Below are 25,551 nucleotides of genomic sequence, written 5' to 3' on the forward strand. Positions count from 1 at the left end.
CACTGATTTTTAGCAAGAAAGACGTACTTACAAGTAACAATCGGTGAGTATGACATTTTCACACTGACTGAGGTTAGAACTAAAGTAACAAAATGGAAAAAGATGTGATCACAATGCACTATGGAGTTAGCTGTCATGTCAACATAGTTTTTTGGCCAGCCATTTATAGGAGGACAAGGAAACTGTCAGTAGGTGTAAATATGGACCTCCTGTTTGAGATAATGGAGCCTCATCTCAATCTGCCAGATAAGAAGAGCAAATTGTAGCACACTGACCATCTGAGGGCAGAGCAAAAATGACAGCCACATTATTCAGATTAGCTTCTAAATTGCAAATGAAAAATGCCACACATAATAATGTGAGTTCAAGATAGCAAGGTTATGCAGCTCAGTGGACATTTGCAGGTCAAATTGAATTATTGATTAAACCTGCTCACCAATCACAGATAAACTGACAGGTGCTTTCAGCAAAATCGCCGTTAATAAAATCATGGACTATATTTTTTATGCCTATCAAGTATCAAAACCACAATGCAATATAAATAACGGTGAGGTCTTGCAAAGTGACCTTAAACTAACTTACTTTTCAAAAATGTAGGGGATGCCAAATCCAGCTTTTTCTTTCATGCCACAATACAATCTAATTTCTTCTTTATTATTTTTTGGCCCTTTGTTCCTGGCATGCTCCACAGTTTCTGCCAGCTACACCCTAATTTAAATTTAAAGTTTAAGTAAGTTCAAAGGACCTGTCAGATAAGATTATGCAAGCTGTAAAACATTAAGATTGGTCACAAATGCCGGCCAACTATTTTAAATGCACCAATAATCAAGAAAAAGAGGGTTCTATGATTATTAAATCTACTGAGATAATTAACACATTCATTGCAGTCTAGCAGACAGGGAGACAGACACTTCAGTGGGAAGTGTGAAATTAGACAAAGTGCGGATATATTAAGCACAATTGGAGATTATTATAGTCAAACCTGACATGCTGTTTCAAATGGCTGGATTTCTTGTAAGCTTTATTACAGAACTGGCATTTGAATGGTCTGTCGGTTGTCACCACATCCAGATACTGTTGGAACGCCAAGCGAGAATTCTGGGACAGGATGAGGCCTGGCATATAGGATAATAAGGTTTAGAATAACGCAATATAAATAATAAAACATTGTATGGTTTAATGACCCTTTATTACCAAAATCAGTGATGAGAATGGGCTCTTGTAAGGGGATATCTGGCAGAGATACATTAGTCTTAGGCACTTTGGTCTTGTTGGCTTTTCGGGGAAACTTATGCTTTTTCTGCTGGGTGTTTTTGAAGTGGGAAGCAATATGTGTTTTCCTGTGACCTGATGTCCGGAATATTTTGTCACAGTGAGGGCAGGGGAACGGTCGTACACCTGGAGGAACAAACAAAAGTTTGACTTGATTAACACATTAAAATTATGACTGATTATACAAACAGACAAGGACATATTTACAGCTCCAAAGACGACTCAAGATGACGATGACAAGACTAACGTGCAATAGCTCATTTTGTTTTAATAGTTTTTGATTATTTATTACTCCCAACATGTTCAGCTCAAAGAAAGATGCTCAAAGCTGAGGTCTAAAATTAAACACAAAGCTTTTCTACAGATGTGTGTAAATGAGGGTTGTATCTCTTGAGATGACACTAAAATGAATTTATCATACACTTCAGGTGCATTGTGGGTAATAGTCATCAGTCATAGCTGAGAAAATAAATGATAAAGTGCACTAAACAACACTGTCTTGAGTGCTCCTCTGTGTCTCCCTTAATTTATGTACATATTGATTACTTGTGCCGTGACGAGAATGAGTAGACCCTGAAATAGAGGCCATATGCTTTTGTCCCTCTGGCTTAGCTCCCTGCTGGTGAGTGGATAGGTGGCCTACCTGTATGCAGCCGCATGTGCACCTTCATGCTGCCAGAAGTGGAGAAGCACTTAAGGCAGTTCTGGCACTCGAAGGCCTTGATACCAGTGTGCGTTTTCATGTGTGCGGTGAGGGTACTCTTCACCGCGAAGGCTCGGTAACACTGTTTGCACTTGAAAGGCTTCTCATGGGTGTGGATGCGAATGTGGCGCACAAGGTCGCTAGGTTTCTTGAACTCTTTAGTGCAGTATGGGCAGCCATGCCAGCGGACGCCATTTTCCTCCCGGATGGAACCTGGTTCACAGTAACGCAAGAGGTTTTGGTCTATAGAGTACAATACACACTGTAACAAATTAAACAAAGTTTAGCCCATTAAGAGAAAGATAAAAAGCACAAAGAAACTAAACCAAAAGGTAACCAAAATCTGAGAGACATTTTGTAAACTCATTTTCTGAAGTGAGCTTGATCTGTTTTTGCACTTTGAGTACTGAGTAATCAACATACCTGGCATTTGTATAGGTTTCTTGAAGATACTCCTTTTCTTCTCTCTCATTCTTTCCAGCACTTTCTTGTTGGACACTATCGGAGTGTGTGTGTTGTTGTTGCTGCTGTTATTGTGGATGTTTTCTGTCGATCTTGGAGTTGTATTGTCTTCAGGCTGCACTACACTTAGGCCACTGTTCTCAAGAGCTTGCTGTAAAAAGACAAAAAAAAAAGATGTAATAAAAAAAAATAACTTGAAGTTACACACTTCTTACAAAAGACTTGTTTTTGAAAATACAATAAACTTAACCATGTCAAACAATAGTGTTTTTGTCTGCCAAGAGAGACTGGCAAAATCATTGTTATATCAAAGCCATGAGTTAAACTGCCAACATTTTCTACTTGTCATCAAAAGTTTATATTTCTGTTTATAATGCAATGATAGTTGCAGTGAAACTTTAGTTTGTTCCACCAAACAAATATATGTTTGTGATATTTACCAGTACATTCACAGTTTATACTTTGTATATATTGGCATAAAAATCTGAATATATGTACCTGAACACACTAACCAAACATATTCAGAGAATTGTCAAAAATACAATGTCATTACTCACAGCCCTATCACAACAATATTACCATGCACTGTTATTGTATGCTGTTTTAAATGTACAAATCTAGACTAGATGTACATCATTACTTCTCACTCACCTGCAGGATATCCTGATTGATAGCTGTTTCGATGGAGATGGGTGGTTCGGCAGGCGGGGGTTGGCTGGTCTCCCCGCTCACTTGCTCAGACAGCTCCAAAAGCTGTTGCATAACATCGGTGACCCCCTCCCCACCCTCTGCTCCTCCTGGTGCTTGACCCGATGCCTCAGTTTCCTGGTAAATTCAATCAGTTATAAAGGAAAGAAAGAAAGTTTGGAGACGGAAAAAGAATGGGAACAAACAGGATGAATAATTGAAAATCTGGTTGATGACTAATGGCAAGTCTCCAGAGTAGGGAATGAACAGAGTGCAATCGCTGATTGAACAAGACCACAAAAATGGATTTGGAGTTTCATCATAATAATGGTGTAGCTATTAACCACAACACCCAGTATGGTCAATGTGAGATTAGAGGGAATATTTTGGAGTGAAACAAAACATGAAGTCAAAAGGTGTGCCTTTTTTATGTTTACACTAAAAACACAGGTTCAAGCCAATGTATGTAATGCAACTTAAGTATAATATGCAGCTTTGCTTACCGATGCACTGGAGGGTACCTCAATGACAGAAATATGCATTTTACTGATGTGGGCATTTAGGCTGCCCAACTTCTTAAATACACAACTGCAGTCCATACATGGAAACATGCCACCTTTTGCCTGCAACACACAACCACATGTTGTAATTAGCAAAGACTAGATAACAAACATTTTACAGTAGCCGTTAAGAAAGACAAAAAAACAACAACGATAACACAGTTTTATCATTTAGAAGTATGTTTTCACAGATTCCAGAAGTTTTTAGGTTTTTTGTAACTCAAGCTGCTTAAATTACGGTCACTTCTGCAGTTATGTGGTCATTATGTCCTGCTTTACAAAATTACTCTCACTTTAAAAGTTTTAGTTTCTGTTTTCCTCCATAGAGCCTCCAACATCTTGCTCCCACCTCAAAATACATACTTAACTCTATTTTGTAGTATGACACTTGCATTTATTTTGGTCATTTACCAATATAGTTAATAGCTAATTTATCATGCAAATGGCTGAGTTACTATGCAGTTATCAGTTATTCAAAGTCATTCCTTTGTAACTTTGTGTTGTGAAATGTTTTATACAAAAGAAAGAGACGATTGAGCCTGTATCAGGGAAAAAAAATTAGACTGCATTTTCAGAGAAAAATGAAAACTATAGGGAACAGGCATGAAAGAAATTATGCATGCCTCATTCGCAAGTTTTTGTCATCAGAATCCAAATCTCTCTGTTAGAAAAGGCATCAGTATGCGGACTGCCATTACTATGGTACATTGCACTGACTTCCCTTGAATATCAAAGCATCTGCCTGGAGGGGAACATAGATACATTACAGATAACAAGGCAATGAACCGCTTTGTCGACATATTTTAAGATCTTGACAAAGGCTCACATATTAAAGGTAAAACAATACAGGGTAATTTTCCTAAAATGTCTAAAACTAAATGTCTTTACTAAACTACTGAAATAAATGAATGAAATGTCTTTTATAAATGTTATGAAATAAAAAAAATAATAATTTTTAACATTTATTTAAAACTCTGATCTCAACAGTTATTTACAAAAATGAACAAAAAACAAGCCCACATACTGTGCAGGGACGACAGAAGTGGTAGGAGTTTTTAACGCACACCCTATAATTCTCCAAAGCAATAATTTCCTATGTTTTTTATAGCATGTGAAGAGACTCTAATAAGGTGTTAGGCATGTAAAGATGACATGGCATGTTGATCATAATGGACATTTTCCAAGAACAAGAATTGTTCTTACTGTGGTTAGAAACATAGGTGCTACACAGGAAGTGGTGCCCAATAAAAATAAAAAGTGAAAGTGTAGGCGAAGACAAAGGATTTGAGACTGTACGGAGTATTTACGTCAGAAAAAGAATTCCAGATTGACCCTGTCCAAGGGTGTCCCATTACAGCCATCATGAAGTACAACTGAACTTGTAAGAGTTCACAGTTCTGAAAAACATCAGACTTCACCTTTAGAGAAGCTTGCAAAAGCAGGTCTTGAAAACACTACATGAGGTTTTAGGTTTTAAGTTATTACCGGTGTCAAAGAATTGTTGTGGATGCTGATGTTGTATTGTGTAAGTCTCAAAACTATTAAGATTTATGAGTTCTTCACTACTGCCAATTTGGTAAGTCAGAAATGCAACTCAGAAGGCTATCCAACATAAAGCTAAATCCAGAGGTGAAAGGAATTAATGAGTATTTTTTATAGAAGTAAAGCTGGTCTGAGCATCTGTGAGAACCACTCATAGAAAGGCATGTCTACTTTTTTTGTGAGCATAAAAGGTGCACAAAAAATTTCTGCTCATGTCAAGGGAGATGTTGTTGCCAGAGATGTTTCACAGTATGAGATTAAACCTATCCAACTGCATGGAGATAGTATTATTAGGTTAAAGGTCAGATCTGTAGAAAGCCAGCCTTCTCACAGTACGACGCGTGTTTTCTAAGGTGTTTCTGAAACACATGTAATTAAAGAAATGCTAGATAGATAATTTAATGTAAAACAATAGTATCACCAGAAAAGTTACATAGTGCACGTTTAAAATCTTAAATCTGAATGATGCTGATTAATAGTGAAAAGTTAAGTACTTACAGAACCAAGATAAAGGCACAAAATTAATAAGATCAAGATACATTTTATTATCTTATGCATTTCACTATATTATATTGATTTTAATGTGATGAAAGAAAGATTTGAGGGAATGATGATGAAGCTGCAGCAAAGAAATTCAATGTACAAAACTAGTTGGGCTTAAAATGTGACCATAAAAAAACATTTAGATGTAAAGTGTCACTGTCTTGAGCCTTTATTCTGGATTAGACTCACATTAATTCAACTCTAATGATATTGTTTCCAGACCGCTGAATATACATCTGCACATGAAACAAAATCTCAACTTAATCCTCATGCTATTTATTCATTCAGTCAGTCATAAGGATAAACTCCATCTGGAACATGAAAGCTCAAGTACACTTGTGAAAATTAGATACATTATTCAAACTGACCGTCTGCTTGGCTTTCTACAAGCAATTCAATCATGTAGTTGCACTGTGGGCTTTTAGCATGGAATAGAAACTTGTGCCATCAATCAGCAGATGAGATGTAGTCCTCATAAAACAAACCAGTGTTAAAGCATGCGGCATACTGTTAATGTAATGATAAATTATATGATTTGAACAGTGAGGACCTTTCAAACTAGACACAGAATGGACATGTCCATCAATCGCCAATAAAACAAGTACAACTGATGTATTACCAAATAAAAATGGTCAAATTAAATAGAAGTAAGTTCATAATATTAAGTTATGTGCTCAAAAAATGTTGAGTTTGTATGCAACTTAGCACTTAAAGACTTCTGTAATAAATGACTGGAATGTAAAAAAGAAATAGGGCTGAAAATATTTGATTAGGCAATTTTGTGCTAATGTCCGCAGAAGTAAACAACCCCAGGTGGTGGCTGTTTTGCCACTTTGCTTAATAACAAAAATAGAAAAGAATGGCCAATAAGAATGTCTTTCCTTTTGTCATTTAGAGCCTGTTATAAAGATGATGTCTATTATCATTTTAATAAATACTTGACACCTGTAATTGTTGTAATTAACATTCATATGCATGCAGAGATTAACAAAGAAAAAATAAAAAGATTTTACTGTGACTATTATCAGGAACAGGATTTACATTTTAGAGATTGCCAGATATGTTTTTAAAGACCAAAGCTGATACCATTGTTTAGAATCAAAACCAGCCGATAAATTATGCCAATATTTTAAAGCTAATGTATGCTAGTATGTTATTTTTTCTGATCTTTGTATGATTTCAGATAACTGAACTCTACTGTCTATACAGTTCTCTACTCTACACACAAATAGCATGAAATATATGTAAAATTGATGTCATTATTAATATATAAACTCAAAGCTTTTATGATAGAAGAAAGTCTGCCATACCATTTTAGACGATATAATAAGCTACAACAATGATCTGGTAGCCCACTTCCACCACCCTTTTTCACATATTAATGGCTTTGATTAATACAGCCTTCTACTATAGTTGTTTTTCGCATACTGTACAAGCAAAACATTCTACCATTACAGCAGAAACCACATTACAAATCTAAAGTAAATGGGGATGAAACCAATGATGAATAAACCAGGGGGCCCTCACAACCGCCTGCTGGGAAGCGCTTACAGAAGGAGAAGGACTAGATGAGCACTAAAGAGTGTGTGTCATTCTTTTGTCAACACACAAACAACATGGCAAGGTGTTCCACTGCAATGAATGTAACAAGCACTGGGCTGGCAATTTAGTGGCTGAGAGAGAGAAGGGGAACAAAGCAGCACATAATAACACTACCATTGAAAATGGCATTGGATAAAATACAAGATATTGGAAAAACATGGGGAGTTAAAAGCATGGGTGTATTGAGAGAAGGGGCCAGCTGAGGTTACAAATAAGCACTTCAATTACATGTATTGAAGGTTAGGTAAAATTCTGAATTTAGGGAGAATGGACTATTAAACCTTATTAGTAGCTATTAAGGCAGGACAATATATTAGACACCATATATTTATCAGTGTTTTCACAAATACAAGTATAAAGTTTGCTCTTGTTTTTTTCAATTCAGTTTAGTCTTTTTTTGTTCCTGACTTATTATTGAGAGCTGTATTTCTTTGAATAAAGGTTACTGTCAAAAGAGGCATCCATTCAAGTTGTATAGTTACTACATGCTTTAATCCACTATAGAGCCTGTCCTAAAATTGAAATGGTGCAATCTGTGTATAGCTGTATCCTTCCGTAAGCAACATTAAGAATTCTACAGCTGACATTGCATCTTTTCATGTAAATCCCGTGCATGTGAGTACCATGCCGAGGGCCTTACCTCGGAGTGAACTCTCTGAACATGGCAGTGCAGGTTTCCCTTTTGGGAGAAGGATGCAGGGCAGAACATGCACAGGTGGGGCTTCTCACCAGTATGCTTCACCATGTGGGTCTGCAGCACCGCCTTCTGGTTAAATGCTTTTCCACAATGTGAGCATTTAAAGGGACGTTCACCTGAAGAAGAACACATTTCCATCAGTTAACAGCAATAGTGACTTTGTATAATCTCACAGCTAAAACGTAGGGAATTCCTCAGAATGTTTGAAAAACATATTCACATTTGCATTATTTACCATAGTTTTTTGTTTTAGAATTATTGCTCATTTTCTACTTTTCATGTACCTAAATTTATAAAGAATACACACAAAAATGTGTATAAAATGTATACTTTTGAACTTATTTATTTATGTCCAGGAATACCTTAAGCTACTCCCTCTTAAAGTATTTAAGTAAAGTCTTTAAATTTCACAAATTTAAATACATTTTAACATTTCCAGAGTATGTTTTGAGGTAAATGAGTGTTTCAAATTATTACATGAAGACAGAAATATAAACAGCAGATATGACTTCAGATGCACTGGACATTTTAGAACCAGGCATTAGAATTTACACAAGTAAATTAGTTATTAAAATTAATAAAATGCATTTCCAAAACAATAACCGGACACCTTAAATTCTTTTTCATGTCATTAACATGAAGAGCTATTTTAGATTCACAGAGCTTCATCTCTATCCAAGAATGCAAAATAACAGATTAATGTATAAACAACATGTGGGTGGATGACACTGATCAGAGGACATCAAGTCAAAAGGGAGAAATAATATATGAAATAACAGTCGAAATAGCAGATGAAGTCAAGAGTGATTGAAACATAGAAAGTGCTGCTAGGAGTAGCACATTATTTAATTTTATTTAAAGCAAAATCTGAAAGTACAAACCAAATAGACAAAACGGAAAAACAAATTCAAGCTCAAATTATTTTTTGTGAATGCTTCTCTTACCTGTGTGTATCCTTATATGTCTGACCAGCTGACTGGGTTTTTTGAATGTTTTTCCACAATGGAGACAGCTGTTTGTGAAGCCACTCCGATCAATACTTTTCTTATAATTTCTGGAAGATGAGGGAAGTGGTCTGTAGAAGTAAAGACAATAACAATAACTTTTTTTTTTTACATAATTACTATTAAAAATATTGTTTCCTATAAAGAAAATATATAGCACAAATAAGTGGAAGAAAATGGTTGAACGCTTTGAGCAATCTTATACTTGTCATCATATTATTCAAGTCAAGTCATATTTTAATACACATAAAAGACAAGGAGCACATGACACCCAGCTCACCTCATCTTGACATGAGTCTTCATGTGCTCCTTGAGAAGCACTGATGTCTTTAACTCCTCATTACACGTCTTACAGGTGAAGACCTTGGCCCCTGACAGCTCCTTACGATGCTCCTCCAAGTGAAGGGAGAGCTGGCTCTGAAGAACAAACTCATCCCCACACTCTGGACACATCAAATTCTGAAAAGAAATCATAATACAGCACTAGTATATAAAATGGCTTGTATAAGTATTCAAAACTTTTAAACTTACCTCCTCCTTTTCATGTAACATTAGGTGAGATTTGAGGCTAGCAATGCGTGAAAACTTCTTATGGCAAACCGGGCAAGAAAAGTCTGATGCGCTATGTGTTGACTTGTGAAGGGTAAGGTTGAACTCCAAATTAAAGCTCCGTGGACACTCATCACATCGGTGAGGCTGCAAAAGAAAGATTAGGAATTTTATTAAATGATTATATTGTATGTAGTACAACACCTCTTGGCATTGTATACTTGCAAGTAAAAAATAATCTGTCATAACAAAGTAATACAATAACTGCGCATTCTTTTTGTATTGATTCAACAGGCTACATTGGTAAAGAACATTTCTGAAACTAAAATAGAAGAGAGTAAACAAACCCCAATGTGTGTTGTAGATACAATATAGGACAATGCTTCACTGGTGCTGGAAGAACACACAAGCTTTAGATGGAGCTGGCACTGGATATATGGATATCCTTTAGAGCATTGCCATGTTGAGTTTGGCAGTGCTATTCCACAATATTTAAGCTCTTGATAAACAATGTTCTAAAGCTCAAAGGGGAAAGAATAACACTTCTGCAACATAACTATGCCATAAATAAACACAACACCATTGACTTTTAAACTTACAGAGTCCAAATGTAATCCTATGCTGCTGTTATTCCCTCTAGTGCTGACAATATCAAGTTGAACTGGCATCTAAGCTATAAGCATTTCCCACTACACACTCTGTTAAAAGATGGAGGTCAAAAGGTTATTTTCCCTTTAAATGTCAACTGTATTTCACATTACTCATGTCCTCTTATGCGCCACTTGGTATTCCACATACTGACTCATGCCTTCTCAGCACTTACTGACTAAACATGGTCTTAATAACATGTGGTAGTAGTTTATTAGCTACTGATAACTAACTGTAAATTAATATACCAAGTGGTTGATTACTGTGATTCAAGAACTCAAGATTTTATTGTCATTGTTATAGAAAAACAACAAAATTATGTAAATACACCAATTGCAAAGGTTCTTTTTTATGGCACAATTTTACCTTAATTTGCTGTTCAAATATGAGGGAAGGTGAAGTGATTGTGTGACTTTGCCTGTGATATAGGCCTACTCAGTGAAAATGAAAACAACTGAACCTTTTTATTAATCCACGCAATTATGAAAGATCACATTTTATTTGGTGCAAACAACATGACAGGACATGTTTAAACAGTTTGCACTTGTGTACTGTGAACTTGCCTTATCACTCTCATGATCGCGGAGGTGCTTCTGCAGCTGACTCTCAGTGGAAAAGGTTTGGGTACATGTTGTGCACTTCTTGTCCTTGAGCTCTCCATCACTCTCACCTTTATTGGGATCTGCATCTGACAATAGGGAGATTCAATCAATTCAATTTAGGTCAAGTGGGTTTTCATGCCCGAAGGAAGCATCACATAAGACTTTTTTTTTTTTGCTAATAAATAAAGCACTTCTTTTTTTTATTTTTATTAAGATGATCCATATTTATAATGGACTACAAACTCACTGTCTTAAACATGTCTAGTCTATGGACCAATGTCATGTCATTTCCTGTTCAAATGCCGTCACTCATTCTTAATTCATGTTTAGATTAGATAGACTAAGTTTACTGTAGGCTACAATGTAAATTACTACTAAGCTATATTTATTTATCCCATTGTCATTCCCTTAGCTTTAACCCACTGGCTTCACTAACATTTTGCATTAACTTGTTGCAATCAACTTTTGTCCTAGTAATCACCCTTTAACAGGTAAAGAAAACAATGAAGTGCATTAAACGATCAATTCGGCGTCAATAACCAAATGACAACTTTGCCTAAAGAGTTTACTGTGCAAGTGGGCACGCTCAGGCAAGTCCGGCAGAACCAAAACAATAACCGCATTTTAACATGTTAGCCGTTAGCTAATGATAGCCTACTGAGCTAGTTAGCAAAGACAAGCTAGCGATAAATTTATAAAGCGTATAATTCAAATCTAAAAGCATAAAGTAACTATTGCTGCAGCGCGGCACAGTTATCCCCGCGGACGCCAATTTACACTGGAAGCCAATAAGAAGAGGCACCGAAATGTTATTAATATCATTCCGCCTCAATCGCCGCACAAAGCAAAGCCCACCCGCAATACTATATCCGGGGACTATATACACAATATTCAACTAATAATATCTAGATTACGGAGATGTTTGCCTGAACGGTCCAAGAATATTTAGATACCTCGAAATATTTGTTTTTTATTGATCTCATTTTGGCACTAGTTACCTGTCTCCTCGTTGCTTTTAACTCTCAGTTTGCGAGGTCGGCCCCGCGGCATAGTTCCAGTATTCAGGGCGGGTGTGCTGTGAACAATTTGCTTTTCAAAATGGCGACTCCGTCATCTGTAGGCATCAGTGGATCCAGCAGCCTCTGCTCCACGGGACAAGGGAGACATCTACTGTTGGGTTTCTGGAACATACATCAATAACTAAATTGTGCCAGGTTAACACAAACTCCTACTATTTTATTGTCCTTATGTTATATTTTGTTATATGCATATTTGTGTTTATTTTGTAATGTGTGTATTATTATAGCAAAATTGCATTGCCTATATCTTATAAGCTTTCCAACTAATTAATTAACCTGTGTAGATAATTCTGACGGTAGGTCTAGATTAAAATATATATTAAACTTGACATGTACTTGGAGGGGTAAACTATGCTTTGATGTCCCCCATCTGCACATGTGAAATGTAAGTGATCAAGTTACACCAGCAGAGGGAGGCAATAGGTTGTAATTAGGTGGTTTCTAGTGTCTTCTTGAAACTACTGGTGTCCATGTATGTAAAATGCTAATATGGTGTAGGTACTTATATATCTTATATCCATTTCATACAAAAATAAAAATATAGTGTGTCATAGAAGTTTACTCTTTATTTTATTAGATGCAGGCTTGTTTCATCCCAAATTACAGCACACACAGGCTTTAGGCTACTGTATGCAGCTGCATTTTCTGTCTATAAATAGATAACCATCTGTTGTAAGGATCTATCTTTCGCAGGATGAAAATCACAAGGTAAGCTTGATTGCCTCAGCAGCATTTTATCTCCATGATAAGCCCTCAGGTGAAAAAGTCGTGACTCTTTCCCGTATATGACTTGGTCCTGAAAAAGAAGATGCTGCCCTCTTGACTTTCAGTGAACACACAGCTAACTATAAGTGTATGTTCATTGTGTAAGAACATCTGTTCCTGCCAGGCTGCCACTTGCGCTGCTTGTCCTCTAGTGGCTGCACAGGACACTGATCTCACCACTAAAACAAAAGACTGGACATCATTCTGACCTTGTGAGATGGTCCATTCCCCTGCTCTCTCCCTGCGATTTTACCCCTCTCCATCTCTCCTTCCTGTTAGCACAGTCTGGAGAGTGATCAATCATTAAAATTGACATGTGCTGGAGGAGTGGGACTGTCAGTGAGATTGCCTGTTCCTCTAACCTATAGAGTGAAAAACATGCTGAGAGTGGTATCTGTTGTTATCCCAACCTTTGGCTTGTTGTTGATCCTAACAAGCTACATAAACTGTCCAGTCTTGACATTAAAGATACTGGTGCCGTTTTTCCATCAAGGCTAGACATGACTCAGACTTGGAAATGTGCAGCTCATTTGCGCCACTTTACTGATGAGGTTGTGTATCTCATGAAAATCTCTGCTGAAATTAATCCTGCATTAACAACAATATTAGATATGAGTCCAGGTCAGGTCAATTGACAACCACTGCAAAGGCCAGGCGAGCTAAAAAAAAAAAAAAAAATAGATAGAGTAAAGTCAGTTAGTTATGGCATCAGTGTTAAAAACTATAATCAATATAACAATTAAATTTGTATATTTTTTTCTCTCCAATCAGAACACTCATAAAGAAGCCAGTAAGCTCTGTGTGTCAATAACTGAGTAAGTTAATCTGCTAAATTTAAAAAAGTATTATGCAAATCACTCAGAACAATATTACCAATTCAAATTTCCTATTCATTCCCAAGTTTGCATTGCAGTTAGTATTTTCTTAAATCTGGACAATGATTATGAACCGCAGGTTAACAAAGAGCCAGATAAACAGAATACACTGGCATCTTAAACAAAGGGTGAGACAAAATATTCTCTGTATGTAGCACACGTCGATCCCTCAGTGATGTTGGAGATTGGGTGACAGGTCTTACCATGACCCTCAGAATGACCTTGTTCAGAAACATTTCACATCCTGCCACTGCCTCTTCTCCCAGGTGTGGCTGACTCTCCCCCTGTGCTGTCAGAGAGCACCATCCAGATCCATGAAACCAATCACTCTTCAGCGTGGTGAAAACAGCTTGTGACAGGCATGGTCGTCATGGGCGCCCTCCCTGGTGACCGCAAGCAACGGGGGAGCGCCAAGGTGAGGCCAGTCTCCGCGACACTCTCGGGATTAAACTGGGCCTTCATAAAACACTCATTTTTTATATTTTTAATGCTGCTGTTCGGACATTGCTGGGTGTAATTGAATATTGCATAACTTTATCAGGTGAAAAAGTGGTTTATAAGTGCACACTTTATCATTTGTAACACACTGGACTATCGCTATGAGATAGAGCTGCTGATGTAATGCTGAATGTGTCACAGTGGTATATGTGGTCATGCTTTTCATTCCAGGGTCGATGCATGAAATCATCTACCGCCCTGAATGCAGTAGTTCGTATATTCTTTTGGCATGGGATTTATCCTAATGAACTGATTCCAGACACAACCCACTCCATATTTGCGACTGGCACAAGGAGTACATTATAAAGTAAGTAATTATTTATCAGTTTGATTTAGATGATTTGCTGCATTGACAAACTGACAACAACAATAGCATAAACAAAATCATAAGCCTAAAAGTTTTGGTTTATGAAATTTAAAGTGAAGTTGAGGAAGTTGTTTTCACATATCTACCAGCAATCTCCCACTGGTTATCATTGTTATGCAAAGGGTGCAGAGGGGAGGAGGGGAGCAGTATTTCACCAAACCACACAAACCAATCAAAACATATGCCCCCCTTAAGACAAACTAACTGTGGGCCAGTGCAAAGTGCAGCCCAATTCATGGTCAGCTGTGCTGGAAAAGATGAAATAGCATCGCAGGAGTGTTTTGTAATCAATAATGCATGGCTGTCCATCTTCGGTAAGAGAAAGCCCCTCCAAACACACCAGAGGCATCAGACACTTTTCATTTCAAGCTGAAGGTCAGAACAGCAGCATGTTCTATATCCCTAAGGTGCGTAAGGCTGCTTTACACTAGGAAATCAACATACACAAAAACACACTAATTTTTATTTTAGAGTATTAGGAACATAAAAGAGTTATGTCAGCTGGTTTACAAAAAGAATAGTTTTACTAAAAATAGCTCTGTGCAATAAGCAATAATTGTGTATTACCAATATTTAATGAAAAGGCAGAGAAAATAAAAATGTGCTAACCAAACATGAAACCAGTTCTGAAATTAGTCTAAACAAATCATAATCAAAACGATTTTTCATGTTCACAGCTTCTAATTGACAGCAATTATTGTTCTTATTATTATTTTAACTGTACATATATTATATATTCTTGTGCAGCCCTACCGACTTAAATGATCTGATGCTAAATTGTTATCTCATTTGCTAAGTATAATGCAATCTTGTTTGGAATACCAATAATTGCATTTGCTGTGATTAGCTAGCCTTGTTATAAACTTACTAAGTGGACCCATCTGCTCACTCCAGATCACTGTTAAATATTAGTCCCTGCCCGTCCGTGCTGCATTATGACACTGGACTCATCACCTGGGTCCAGTGTCATCGTCTGTATTGATTTCCCTCTGGCTCCCACACATCTGGATGGTAAATTATTCTGACCATAGCACAGCCTCTCTCCTTCTCTGCCATGATAAATACAAATATACACTCATAAAATAAGCCCTAGTCTAGCCTTTGTATCTGGTAATACAGTGCTCACTCACTAACAGTAATCAAAAGCAACCAGACAAAACTATAACATCTGCAATACAATACTAATAGAGACTGTTCTCTAGTGTGTGGGCACATAGAAATATGATATTTTTTTAACCATACAGTAAACCTATTGTCTGATTCTTTATGGGTTTATATCAATGGTGGGCGATACTGGCGAAAATTAATACCTCAATATATATGTTTTATCCAATCCAAGAAAAATGTGCTATAACATGCTTTTATATGTAATTGTTAAATTTTAAGTATCCGACAATTGCAAGAGGATTATGTAACAATTCACTTTTAATAGCCTTAATAAAGCACAACCATAAACTGAACTTATAATGAAGTGCAACAAGTAACTACTTAATACCCTAACTCCTTACCCTATAGCCTTAATTAAGTAGTTAGTGAGTCTGAATCATTCTTTATAAGCTATTACAAAGTGGTACCAAGGATTGTAAATTAATCACTTAAGTGCAGAAATTTAACTTTATACCCTCAAAGATTACTACGATTACTAAGATCTTTTTGCAATGATTCTCAATTTTGGATGTATCTTATAAACAACATTCTTAAAATTATTGATGATTTCAATATATTGCCCACCTCTAATTTATATAGGTACTCATTGGGACTGTCCTCATTAATCTGGACCGAGCACAAAGGGTGTCTAGAGATTGTAGCTGTTCCAAACAACAGACTACATTAAAAATATCTTAAATGTATATTATATCCTTTTCAGCCTTTGTCAGTAAACTCACTTGAACTACTAAAGTAACCTCCCTTTTCTTTCATTGACGTAGGACCGGTGAGTGCTGTGCTAATTCTTGAGTATGACACATTGAGATAATCATCTGCCTACCACCAGAAAAACAGTGGCTCCACTGCTGCACCAGATCAATTAGACACCATTAAAAGACTGGTCCCAGAACAGCCATGGAGTCTTCCTATAATGTCTTCTCCTCTCCACTAACTAAATCCATCCTCAGCCTCATCCAAACCTAATTACAGGTAGAGATGCACTGTGTGAGATGAAAAGCACAGAGAAGCTTTGATGGATGGTGAGTTCCTGCAAAACAGAGCAAACAGGTAATTAACATGACAATAGGCAAGAGGCAGGGGTCTCATACAAAGACATGGGGTAATGCCTGTGTCGGGTGTATGTGAGCTGGGATGTGCAAATGTATGGAATCAGTTGTTAAAGGGGCAACAATGGCATTTAAAATGATGCAAACTGAATGAAACTAACTTAATACAGGTGATCAATATAATGTAAAATAAAATGTATAGCATTAGCAACACCCTAAAACAATCCACAGGGGGGTGGCCAGATGTCTAATGGAGGTGTTGAAACCATGTGCAGGGATAAATAATGTATCCTTTGACAAAGTATACCTCATTCATTTTTCATGGTGACATATTTATGGTTGAGTCATTTAGATGTGATGGCTGTATCAGCTCAAATAGTCACGTCTACACAAAAAGCCTACACAAAATATTTGGCAGTCCAAAAGAAATATGGTAAAATGTTAGTTAATTGAAGTTTAAGTAATACCATTTGTAAATATCTTTGAGAGAAAATGACATAAGTTTGTTGCATTTTTCTTTTGTAATGATCTCTTTCTGCAGCATAGTTTTTATTAGCAGATACACTTGATAAGTTTATTAATATTATGGATAATTTGTTGCATTGCCCAACACTTATACAGTATTGAATGGGCCATTTTATTGTAAATTTACAACTGAAAAAAAAAGTTTACTACTTGATTAAGTATCTATCACATTGTTTTTATCCAATATGTTATTTATATAGATTTATATAGAGCAATGTTGCTCACATTTACAAATTAATTAATAATATCACATCTAATTATTTATTGTAACTGTCCAAAGAATGGTAGGATCTGAAAAGTGTGTAAATGGTAAAATAAAACACTTTTACCTACACTATCTGGCATGTAGTTTATGTCCATATGTAGAAGTAAACCTATTTTGTTGATTGGAGTAATTACCTCATTAGTGACATGTTCCTGAGTCAGACTTAAATGTGACAGTTCACATGTGACACAGGTTGTGACATCTGCTTTTGTTTGCAAACACATCAGGATTGGCTGCAGTCCGCAACAGAAGCACTGTTTGTACAGATTACTGATAATAGACCCTCGGATTTGAACCATGCACGTTGGTTTAGATTATACAGCTGTATATTCAGAGCTTTGTGTTTATTTATCCTCAGTTTTGACAAAAGGCAGAGATTTAAACATGACCCTTGGAGCTGTCAGAAAAACATCCATTTATAGCCGTACCTCCTACTGGTTACACATACATGGTTACACAAAAATGTTCAAATCGCAAGTTTTCAAAACACTTTCGGATGTTTCTTTCAGGTAACAGTACTGATGCATTCTCTTAACATGTTTTAATATGTTTCAGGTAAATGCCACAACCCCAGGGTATTCACAAGAAACGTCTCTAAAGCCCCCTTGAGTGGACCCGTCACATGACCTAAGTACACAGTAAGTCTTACTCTGTGGATTATAATTATGAACAGACTCTATTGTTTTTCATTTGCATTTCACTCTTCAGTAATTTACAACTATACAAACATCTAAAGCAGCTTTTACAAAGACATGAACAAAGAAAGATGTCTCGTAATAACCAAAAGAAAATTACAACTCTTAAAACAGATATTACATTTACTGATAACAGTTGCAATGTTAATTTGTGTACAATGCACAATCAAATAGTTAGTTAGGTTTACATTTTTAATTTTGATTATCAAAATAATTGTCCAATGAATGAGCTCCTGGCTTTGGGTTGCCAAATTGTCTGGCTAAGACCAACTTTTCTTGTCCTTTTTGTGCACTGTATTTTTAAAGCAGCATTTTAATTGTAAAGGTTGTATCTGTCATCATTACTAAGTTGGCTTGTTGAAGTCCTATTAAATACCACCTTTTCACACATTTCACACATTTCATAGCAAATCACCCTTCTGTAAAAGTGCAAACAAAACAAAACACATAGCTATACAGTGTTCATTTGATATAATATGGTTTAGAAGGGAGTGAATGCCGGACTTGCTCTCAGGAGGGACGCCCTGAAACTTTCCATTGGACATTTGTCATGCTTTTAAGTGATTTACAAATGAGAGGCACGCCGGCATTGTCCAGGAGACCGGGAGAGAGGACTGAGTTTTCCTAGTGTGAGGGCCTTTGTGCTCCCTGCCTACCCACAGCATAAGGAAGAAGATGGAAATGTTGTGCGTCATCTGTGGTGATTAAAGTGGGAGATACAGCAGAGCCACTTGTAGCATAAAAACGCAACAGAGATTTTTAAAGACGCATTTCCTAGACAGTTTATTCATTGTAGCAACTGATGAGATGCATACTTTTGAATGTAAAATCTAACAGTGATTGAAGTATTGTAATAATCTCTTATGGGGGTTTGTAAGCTATAAAACATAATTGAAATAGTTATGTTCACTTCACAGCACCTCCCTTGACACTCCACCCACTCATTCCTATAACCCTCAAACACAAACCCATAACCGCATTATAATAACTCTCCAATTCTTTGAGTATACCCAGACTGACTTTTTATTTTCAGTTGCACACTTTTGACTTTTTTGTTGTGTCTTTTCTCAGAGTGGTGAGGTTCCTGTAGCTGGGCAGCCCTTGAACAAAGATGAGAGAGAGAGAAAAAAAAACAGACAGGGGAAGAGGGAGGAGGGACAATCTAAAAAAGCACCCATCCCCCATCTGACAAAAAACACAGTCTTACCATGATTTCCTCCTTCACCTTCCTCTATAGATGTTTTTTAAGTACTTTTTCAAAATACTATTATTGCTAACATAATGCAAAACACATACACATGACCCAACTTGTATGTCCTTGTCCCCCAGCTCTGACTCATTCCTCGTGTGTTGATAACTTTTGTCAGCTTGATGCAACAGGTTTCCCATAATAGTGTGACATAGTAATGAAACTAACATAAAAACACAGAATATATGTGTATTATATGTTGATTATTGTAGTATAAACTAAACTAACTATTATTGTACTGTCAGCTGTTTTGACACCAGCTTCCGTGTGCAGGACTATTGTTACTACAAAGGCTGTCTGTGTGTGTGGGGTGCTTTGAGCTCGATTTTGCAAATAGGACTGGGGGGTTGGTAAGGTAGGGAAATGAAGTGACTAAAAGTTAGATGGTGCACTTGGTATTGAGATTCAAGCAGGTTTCTAGGTTTTCTTTTTTTATCTTCTACTGCTTTCCATGGCTCCTTTTGGACTAATTGCATTGTCAGTTTGAGCACTCGGGGCAAGTCAAACAACAGCTGTCTATGGCATAAGCAGGAAAGTCAACACACCAAGCAGCGTGCACAGCTACACAAAGAACACACACCTTGGCCTTAGATGTAACTGGAGGGAGAAGTAGCACATTATAAATACTCAAATTTCAGTCATTGAGTAGTGCTCTCTCTCTCTCTCTCTCTCTTTCTCTCTACATATATATATATATATATATATATATATATATATATATATATATATATATTAGTATGTGTATATATATATATATATATATATATATATTAGTATGTATGTATGTGTGTGTATAGGGATGGTACTTTCTCTGCATTTGGATATGGTCAGTGAGATCAAGCCAAGTAGAAGGCAATTCAATAAACTTATCATAGTCAATGAACCTTTCCATATGAATGCTATGTGTCAATGATAGCGATCTCTGGCAAAAACAGTGCTACTCTTTACTGACCATGTTTGTATAGTAGTACATTGTTCCATTTATCGCACAGAAGGACGGTGAATGTGTGGGAAAACACGGTAACTCAGCTGCTGGGCTCTCAAGCTGGAAATTGACTGTGGAGACCGCAGTAAGTTAGTAGTTAGTAACATTTTTCCTTCTGCATTTTTATCTATACTATTATTAGATATTTATATTATTACTATTACTGCTATCAGTACTACTCAATGCCTTTTAATGTACTACAATAAATAATCAGCACTTCAAAACAAAAGAAATGTCAGATGGTGATGTAGTAAGCCTCATTTAGATCTGGAAAAGTTTCAAAATATTGGCTTCAGCAGTGGAACAACTTTGCTGTAGGTAAAATCATGACAGATAACCCCAGTGGAGGAGGGCAGTGAAATCTGATATTACAGTTGAAAATCTGAGAAATAGCACTGTTCCATTGTTGCCCAAAGTTTAAAGGCAGTTTTTCATTCAAACATAAAAGTATGGAATGCATATTATCGCTTGACGTTTGGGTAAGACTTTATAATAAATACACCTTAATTGGCCTTAAAAAAGAATGAAGAATGAATCATTCTTAATAAACTATTTGTTCATTATAAATTCTGTCTTAGTAACGACTGAATTAATAGCTAAACTTTAACTACAAAATCCTTATGCCTTAATTATGCAACTTTTTTCTTTCTGCTTTCTACCATGTTATAACATTTTTCCCTCATCAAAAACATGCCAGGTTTTAGATGTCATTCATGCATGTTTGAGTATTTTAGCAACCTTTCTTAGGCTCTATTCAAACCCTCCTTCTGGTTAGCTGCAAGATTCTGTGCAATGCTCAGCCCACAAGCCTATGTCACCCATGCTTCCACATGACAATTCTCCATAAATATATAAAAAGCTTGATTCAAAACCGACACATCAACTTGACAAACCTGATGCAATGTGCAGTAGTTTCATTAGCAGGATGCATGTTGATTGTGTTGTGATATTGGTCTGAATTATGATGACTTCAATCATAATTATTTCTTATGATTGAAGTCTTTTGTTCATGCTTTATTAATGCAGTAAAGTTATTATTATAAGCATTATCAGCATTTGTGTGGAATAATAGTTAAGGTTTTATGTGTGTGTGTGTTTTTAGAACTAATTAGGTTGTTCAGTACAGTTTATATTCCAGTTTAGTAAATATTTCATATTTTAAAATAAACTGTTATTGCAATTTTCAAGATTTTACCTTTTTTTTCTGTGCTGTTCTACTAGAAAATACCAAGTGAAGCATTGAAACATTTTGCGTCTTGTTATTGGATCACCCTGCTACTTTTCAACAGTAGTGCATTTACAGCTGCTTGGAGGGCCTCGCTAAATTGGAGTTATAGAGCCTCATGCCAGACAATAATGCGAGTTAAGTCCTTTAGGGCAAGAAGCTGCAGAGATAGCCAAACAAAAGATAATCAATATCATATGGTGTGTCGCCCGGAGTCTAGACCAGCCTCCATGGCATACCCATCACATGCCTCTGAGCGCTTGTCTACCACCGGAGTCAATGTCAGACACAATGTCAAACAGACAGCACAACCAGAGCAACGTGTTAATTACAACATCATCACAGGAATGATGGCAGCGCTAATATGACAGCTCTCAACACATGGGCTATGGGGAATAACTTTCCACACTTGCTGATGTATGGACTCTTCAGTGCATAAACGTCATAATATACCATTAAATCTATATGACAGACTCACCCTTAAGTAGAAATACTCAAAGGATTTGATAACTTTTTGCATTTCTTTTGCAAGGTCACTGCTAAATCAACCACCTGCATATTGATCTGGCTGGATAGTCTCTCTTACTCGTTACCCTTGCATGGTACATTGGCTTGTGACCTCCTTTGCTGCCGTACTTCGTACTACGTTGATTGATAATTTAGCATTTTAGGAGTCAATTTGACCATAGAACAAAGTAACAGTGTCAATTTATAATGATTATCTTAAATATGCAGTTTTTTTTACATTTTCTTATGTAAGGCAGTCATTTATTAAGTTTATGTAAATATAATTCTGGTTATCAAATTACTGACTGTAGAATTATGGGTAGTTAAAAACATATTTAATTGTAAGATCACAATTGATCTTTTATCTCTGTTGTTTCTAATCTTTACTCTAACCATCAAACAATACGTTAATGCTACATTTCCACTTGATTTCAAAGCCCAAAGTAAAACACAGCCCTTGAAAAAGCAGCATGCAACACAGTATAATATTGTATGTGCAACGTAAACAAGCTTTAGGCACCTTTTCCTGGCCCTTACCACACACACACTCCCACCCGCTCCCTCCCATCTCCTTTGAACCTGCGGACAGACAGAGGCGCTCTGTGTGTGCTGAATTAAAGGGCTACGACAGGACTTCCCTTCCTCTGTGTGGAGCCCCATGTAACAGGGTCTCTGTCACCAGTAAAACAAACTGCATGTGTGCGTGGCAAGGCACAACTTCTGCTGCTTGCTCCACTTCCTTTTTGCCTTGTTAGACAGGCGTAGGATCTTGAAAGTGGTGTGCTTATGACAGGTTATTCCTCATTTCACTAAAACGTAGTTAACATAATTACATTAAAGATTTGGATTTTTTCCTCGTTTGACAGGTTTGGTAAAAAATATAAATTTTACTTCCTGGTTGGACATACACAGCAGGTATAACAAACATAAAGGTAATTCCATAACTGTTAACTAGCACCCACTCAGGGCTAAACCTCCTCCAATTTACACAAAAGTTATTAATTGAAAAGATGACATATGAGGCAACCCCTTTATTTAGTTAAATGGATGCTTAAACTGTTAGACAAGTATGTTCCTTGTGTGCAAAGTATCCTTGCATTTTGAATGTAATTTGTAAAATGATGACATAAATAAAGACTTTCGTTTTTAGACCTCAGCAGCACTACTTCCTGTAATTTTTAACCTTTATTTCTTCACAATCTGCCACTTGACTGATGCGAAACTATGATAAATAATTACCACAGCAAAACAATGTCATTAGTAGAAAAACCTGTCATATGCACTTTAATGACAAGACAAAATGACATAACATTTGATGAAATCCCTGTTGTGGTTGTCCCAGTGTGCTTTTGTTTCTTTTAAAAACACCTTGTCTGGGAACATGCATGGCTGAATGAGCTAAGGGAGTGCATGTGGGTGTAATGCTCTCAATGCTGGAACAAGGAAGGAGGAGGCAGGTACATTACTTTTGCTGTAGGGAATATATGCCTTTGTGCTTCTTTTGGGAAACACTATCCTTTTTCATGTGCTTCCCGTAGCCATTTTTATACGATTTTTATAGGGTTGCATCTTTCATTGTACTTGTATGTGGCTGGCTACTCTCTCTCCTGATTCTATGTTTTTTTCTTTGCTGAAAGGCAAGCAGACAGTAAGGGAGGGTGAAGGAGGGAGGAAGAGGAGGAGGACTGAAGACAATGTCAGCTCTGCAGTATGATCCTGTATCCATCAGGGTGCCTCCCGTAGTCACCGCTGCTTAAAATGCACTGCCACTGCACGCACTCTTACACACACACACAACTACACTGCATATGTGTATTGCAGTACACTGACAGGAAATGACCACAATCACTGTCACACGCAGTACACAGTTTTTCAAAGCAGATGGGATTAGGATGTTATTATTGCACGATTACGCCACATAACTATATTAGCGACAGAACACAACCTGGGACTTCTCAATCAGTCACCTTCCTTTGTACTTTATAGGACATTTCAACAACCCCTCCCTTTGCTTCACTGTACCCACACCCTGGACTAACAACAGCAGCCTTTTAATGCTGCTGTGAATTATAAGCAACATTTTTGTCACTCTTGTAACAATTACTCCTCTTATGTGTTTCTTTTGATCCTGTTTTTTCTTTTTGTTTTAGAATACCACCGTAAACAATTTCAAGTTGGATCAGCTGTCTTTCCACATCTGAAGAAATTTGATAAGGAGAGAAACTGTTGCCAAAAAGAGAGGTATAAAACATTTAGAGAGATGTTAAATTCAGCAATGACGTGAGTGTATTTTTGCAGGTAGAGAATGAATTCCAAACGATCAAACGAATTCCAAAAGCCGTTTGAGATCAAGTCAAGTCAACAAGACAGAGTGGAGGAGAATGTGACTTGTATAATTTACAACAAAACTGAAAGCCTTTGCTACAGCTGCAGTACATTGCTCTAGTGGTACACAGGAGACAATGAGGGAAGTGACTAAATGGAGCCATCAGAAGTGGAATATTTGGATTAGATTCAAAAAGGAACAAAATAAAACAGTGCCTCACTCAAACAAGGTAATTTGATATCTAATAAATATTTCACATGGCAAAGATATGGGTTCCCTTGTGCCGTTCTGATACTGTGCCGTAATGCATAGTGGGTAGTTTGGTAACAAAGCACATCAGCACCACCAGCCTTAACCCCCACCCCCTCCCACCCATTCATCCGCCCATCTCTCCTCCACCAATGTTCCCTGAGGTAGGCTTCTCCTTACACTTCTCTGCCAGCTGACAATTAGCACGTGGTTGCTAATGCACTACCAGCTAATTGAGCACAAGGGGGCTGAGGGTGTCAGTCACCGGAGAAAACTTGTGAAGGTGGTGTATCCAGGTAGCAAGCGACTGCTATACACTGCATAAGTGTATAGCATTCTGATAATGGTGTCATAAGATTTAGTGGCATGACATAGTTGGATGGTAGGGGAATGGTGACTGCATAAGCGACAGTAATGGAAGACAGTCAAAATGAAAGTATATTGAATAAGGAAATATTTCTATGCTTTTGTTTGACATTTAACGCTGTTTTATAATATGTGGAACTACAAAAGGTTATCCTATAAAAACTAGTATTTATTTGTTAGGTATTGTTTAGATATTTCATTGCATACAAATTCACCTTAACAATATTTGAAAAACACTGGTATAATCACATATGCTAGTGTGCAACCTTAATTTGGTTCAGGGCTTTGAGCGTGGTTGACGGTTTGATCTCGGGAGCTATGTTATTGGGGGCTTCATGCCCCTGGCAGGGTCACCCATGGCAAACAGGTTCTAGGTGACAGGTCACACTAAGAGCAGTTCAGAAGCCCTTCATGAAGAGCACCACATGACAGCCAGTTACGTCGCCCAGATTGGCGTCACCTGGGCTACACCCTGGAGCCAGGCCTGGACG

General features: G+C 37.0%; 1 protein-coding gene across 1 annotated transcript in view; it reads right to left on the reverse strand.

Annotated features, from left to right (window-relative positions):
* The window catches only part of LOC117383756 (zinc finger protein 236-like), a 32,012-nt gene extending 20,060 nt beyond the window's left edge, over positions 1-11,952 (reverse strand). The window contains exons 1-12 of the mRNA XM_033980973.2: positions 11,870-11,952; positions 10,833-10,957; positions 9,604-9,768; positions 9,353-9,531; positions 9,013-9,143; positions 8,012-8,184; positions 3,628-3,747; positions 3,089-3,262; positions 2,399-2,588; positions 1,916-2,188; positions 1,195-1,398; positions 983-1,115 (exon numbers count right to left, since the gene is read on the reverse strand). Of these exons, the coding sequence (XP_033836864.1) occupies positions 983-1,115; positions 1,195-1,398; positions 1,916-2,188; positions 2,399-2,588; positions 3,089-3,262; positions 3,628-3,747; positions 8,012-8,184; positions 9,013-9,143; positions 9,353-9,531; positions 9,604-9,768; positions 10,833-10,957; positions 11,870-11,921 (1,919 nt within the window). The 5' untranslated portion in view covers positions 11,922-11,952. The remainder of the gene's footprint in view (positions 1-982; positions 1,116-1,194; positions 1,399-1,915; positions 2,189-2,398; positions 2,589-3,088; positions 3,263-3,627; positions 3,748-8,011; positions 8,185-9,012; positions 9,144-9,352; positions 9,532-9,603; positions 9,769-10,832; positions 10,958-11,869) is intronic.
* Between the last annotated feature and the right edge of the window lie 13,599 nt (positions 11,953-25,551).

The sequence above is a fragment of the Periophthalmus magnuspinnatus genome, chromosome 16 (assembly GCF_009829125.3).
Source record: "Periophthalmus magnuspinnatus isolate fPerMag1 chromosome 16, fPerMag1.2.pri, whole genome shotgun sequence".
Classification (NCBI taxonomy): Eukaryota; Metazoa; Chordata; class Actinopteri; order Gobiiformes; family Gobiidae; genus Periophthalmus; species Periophthalmus magnuspinnatus.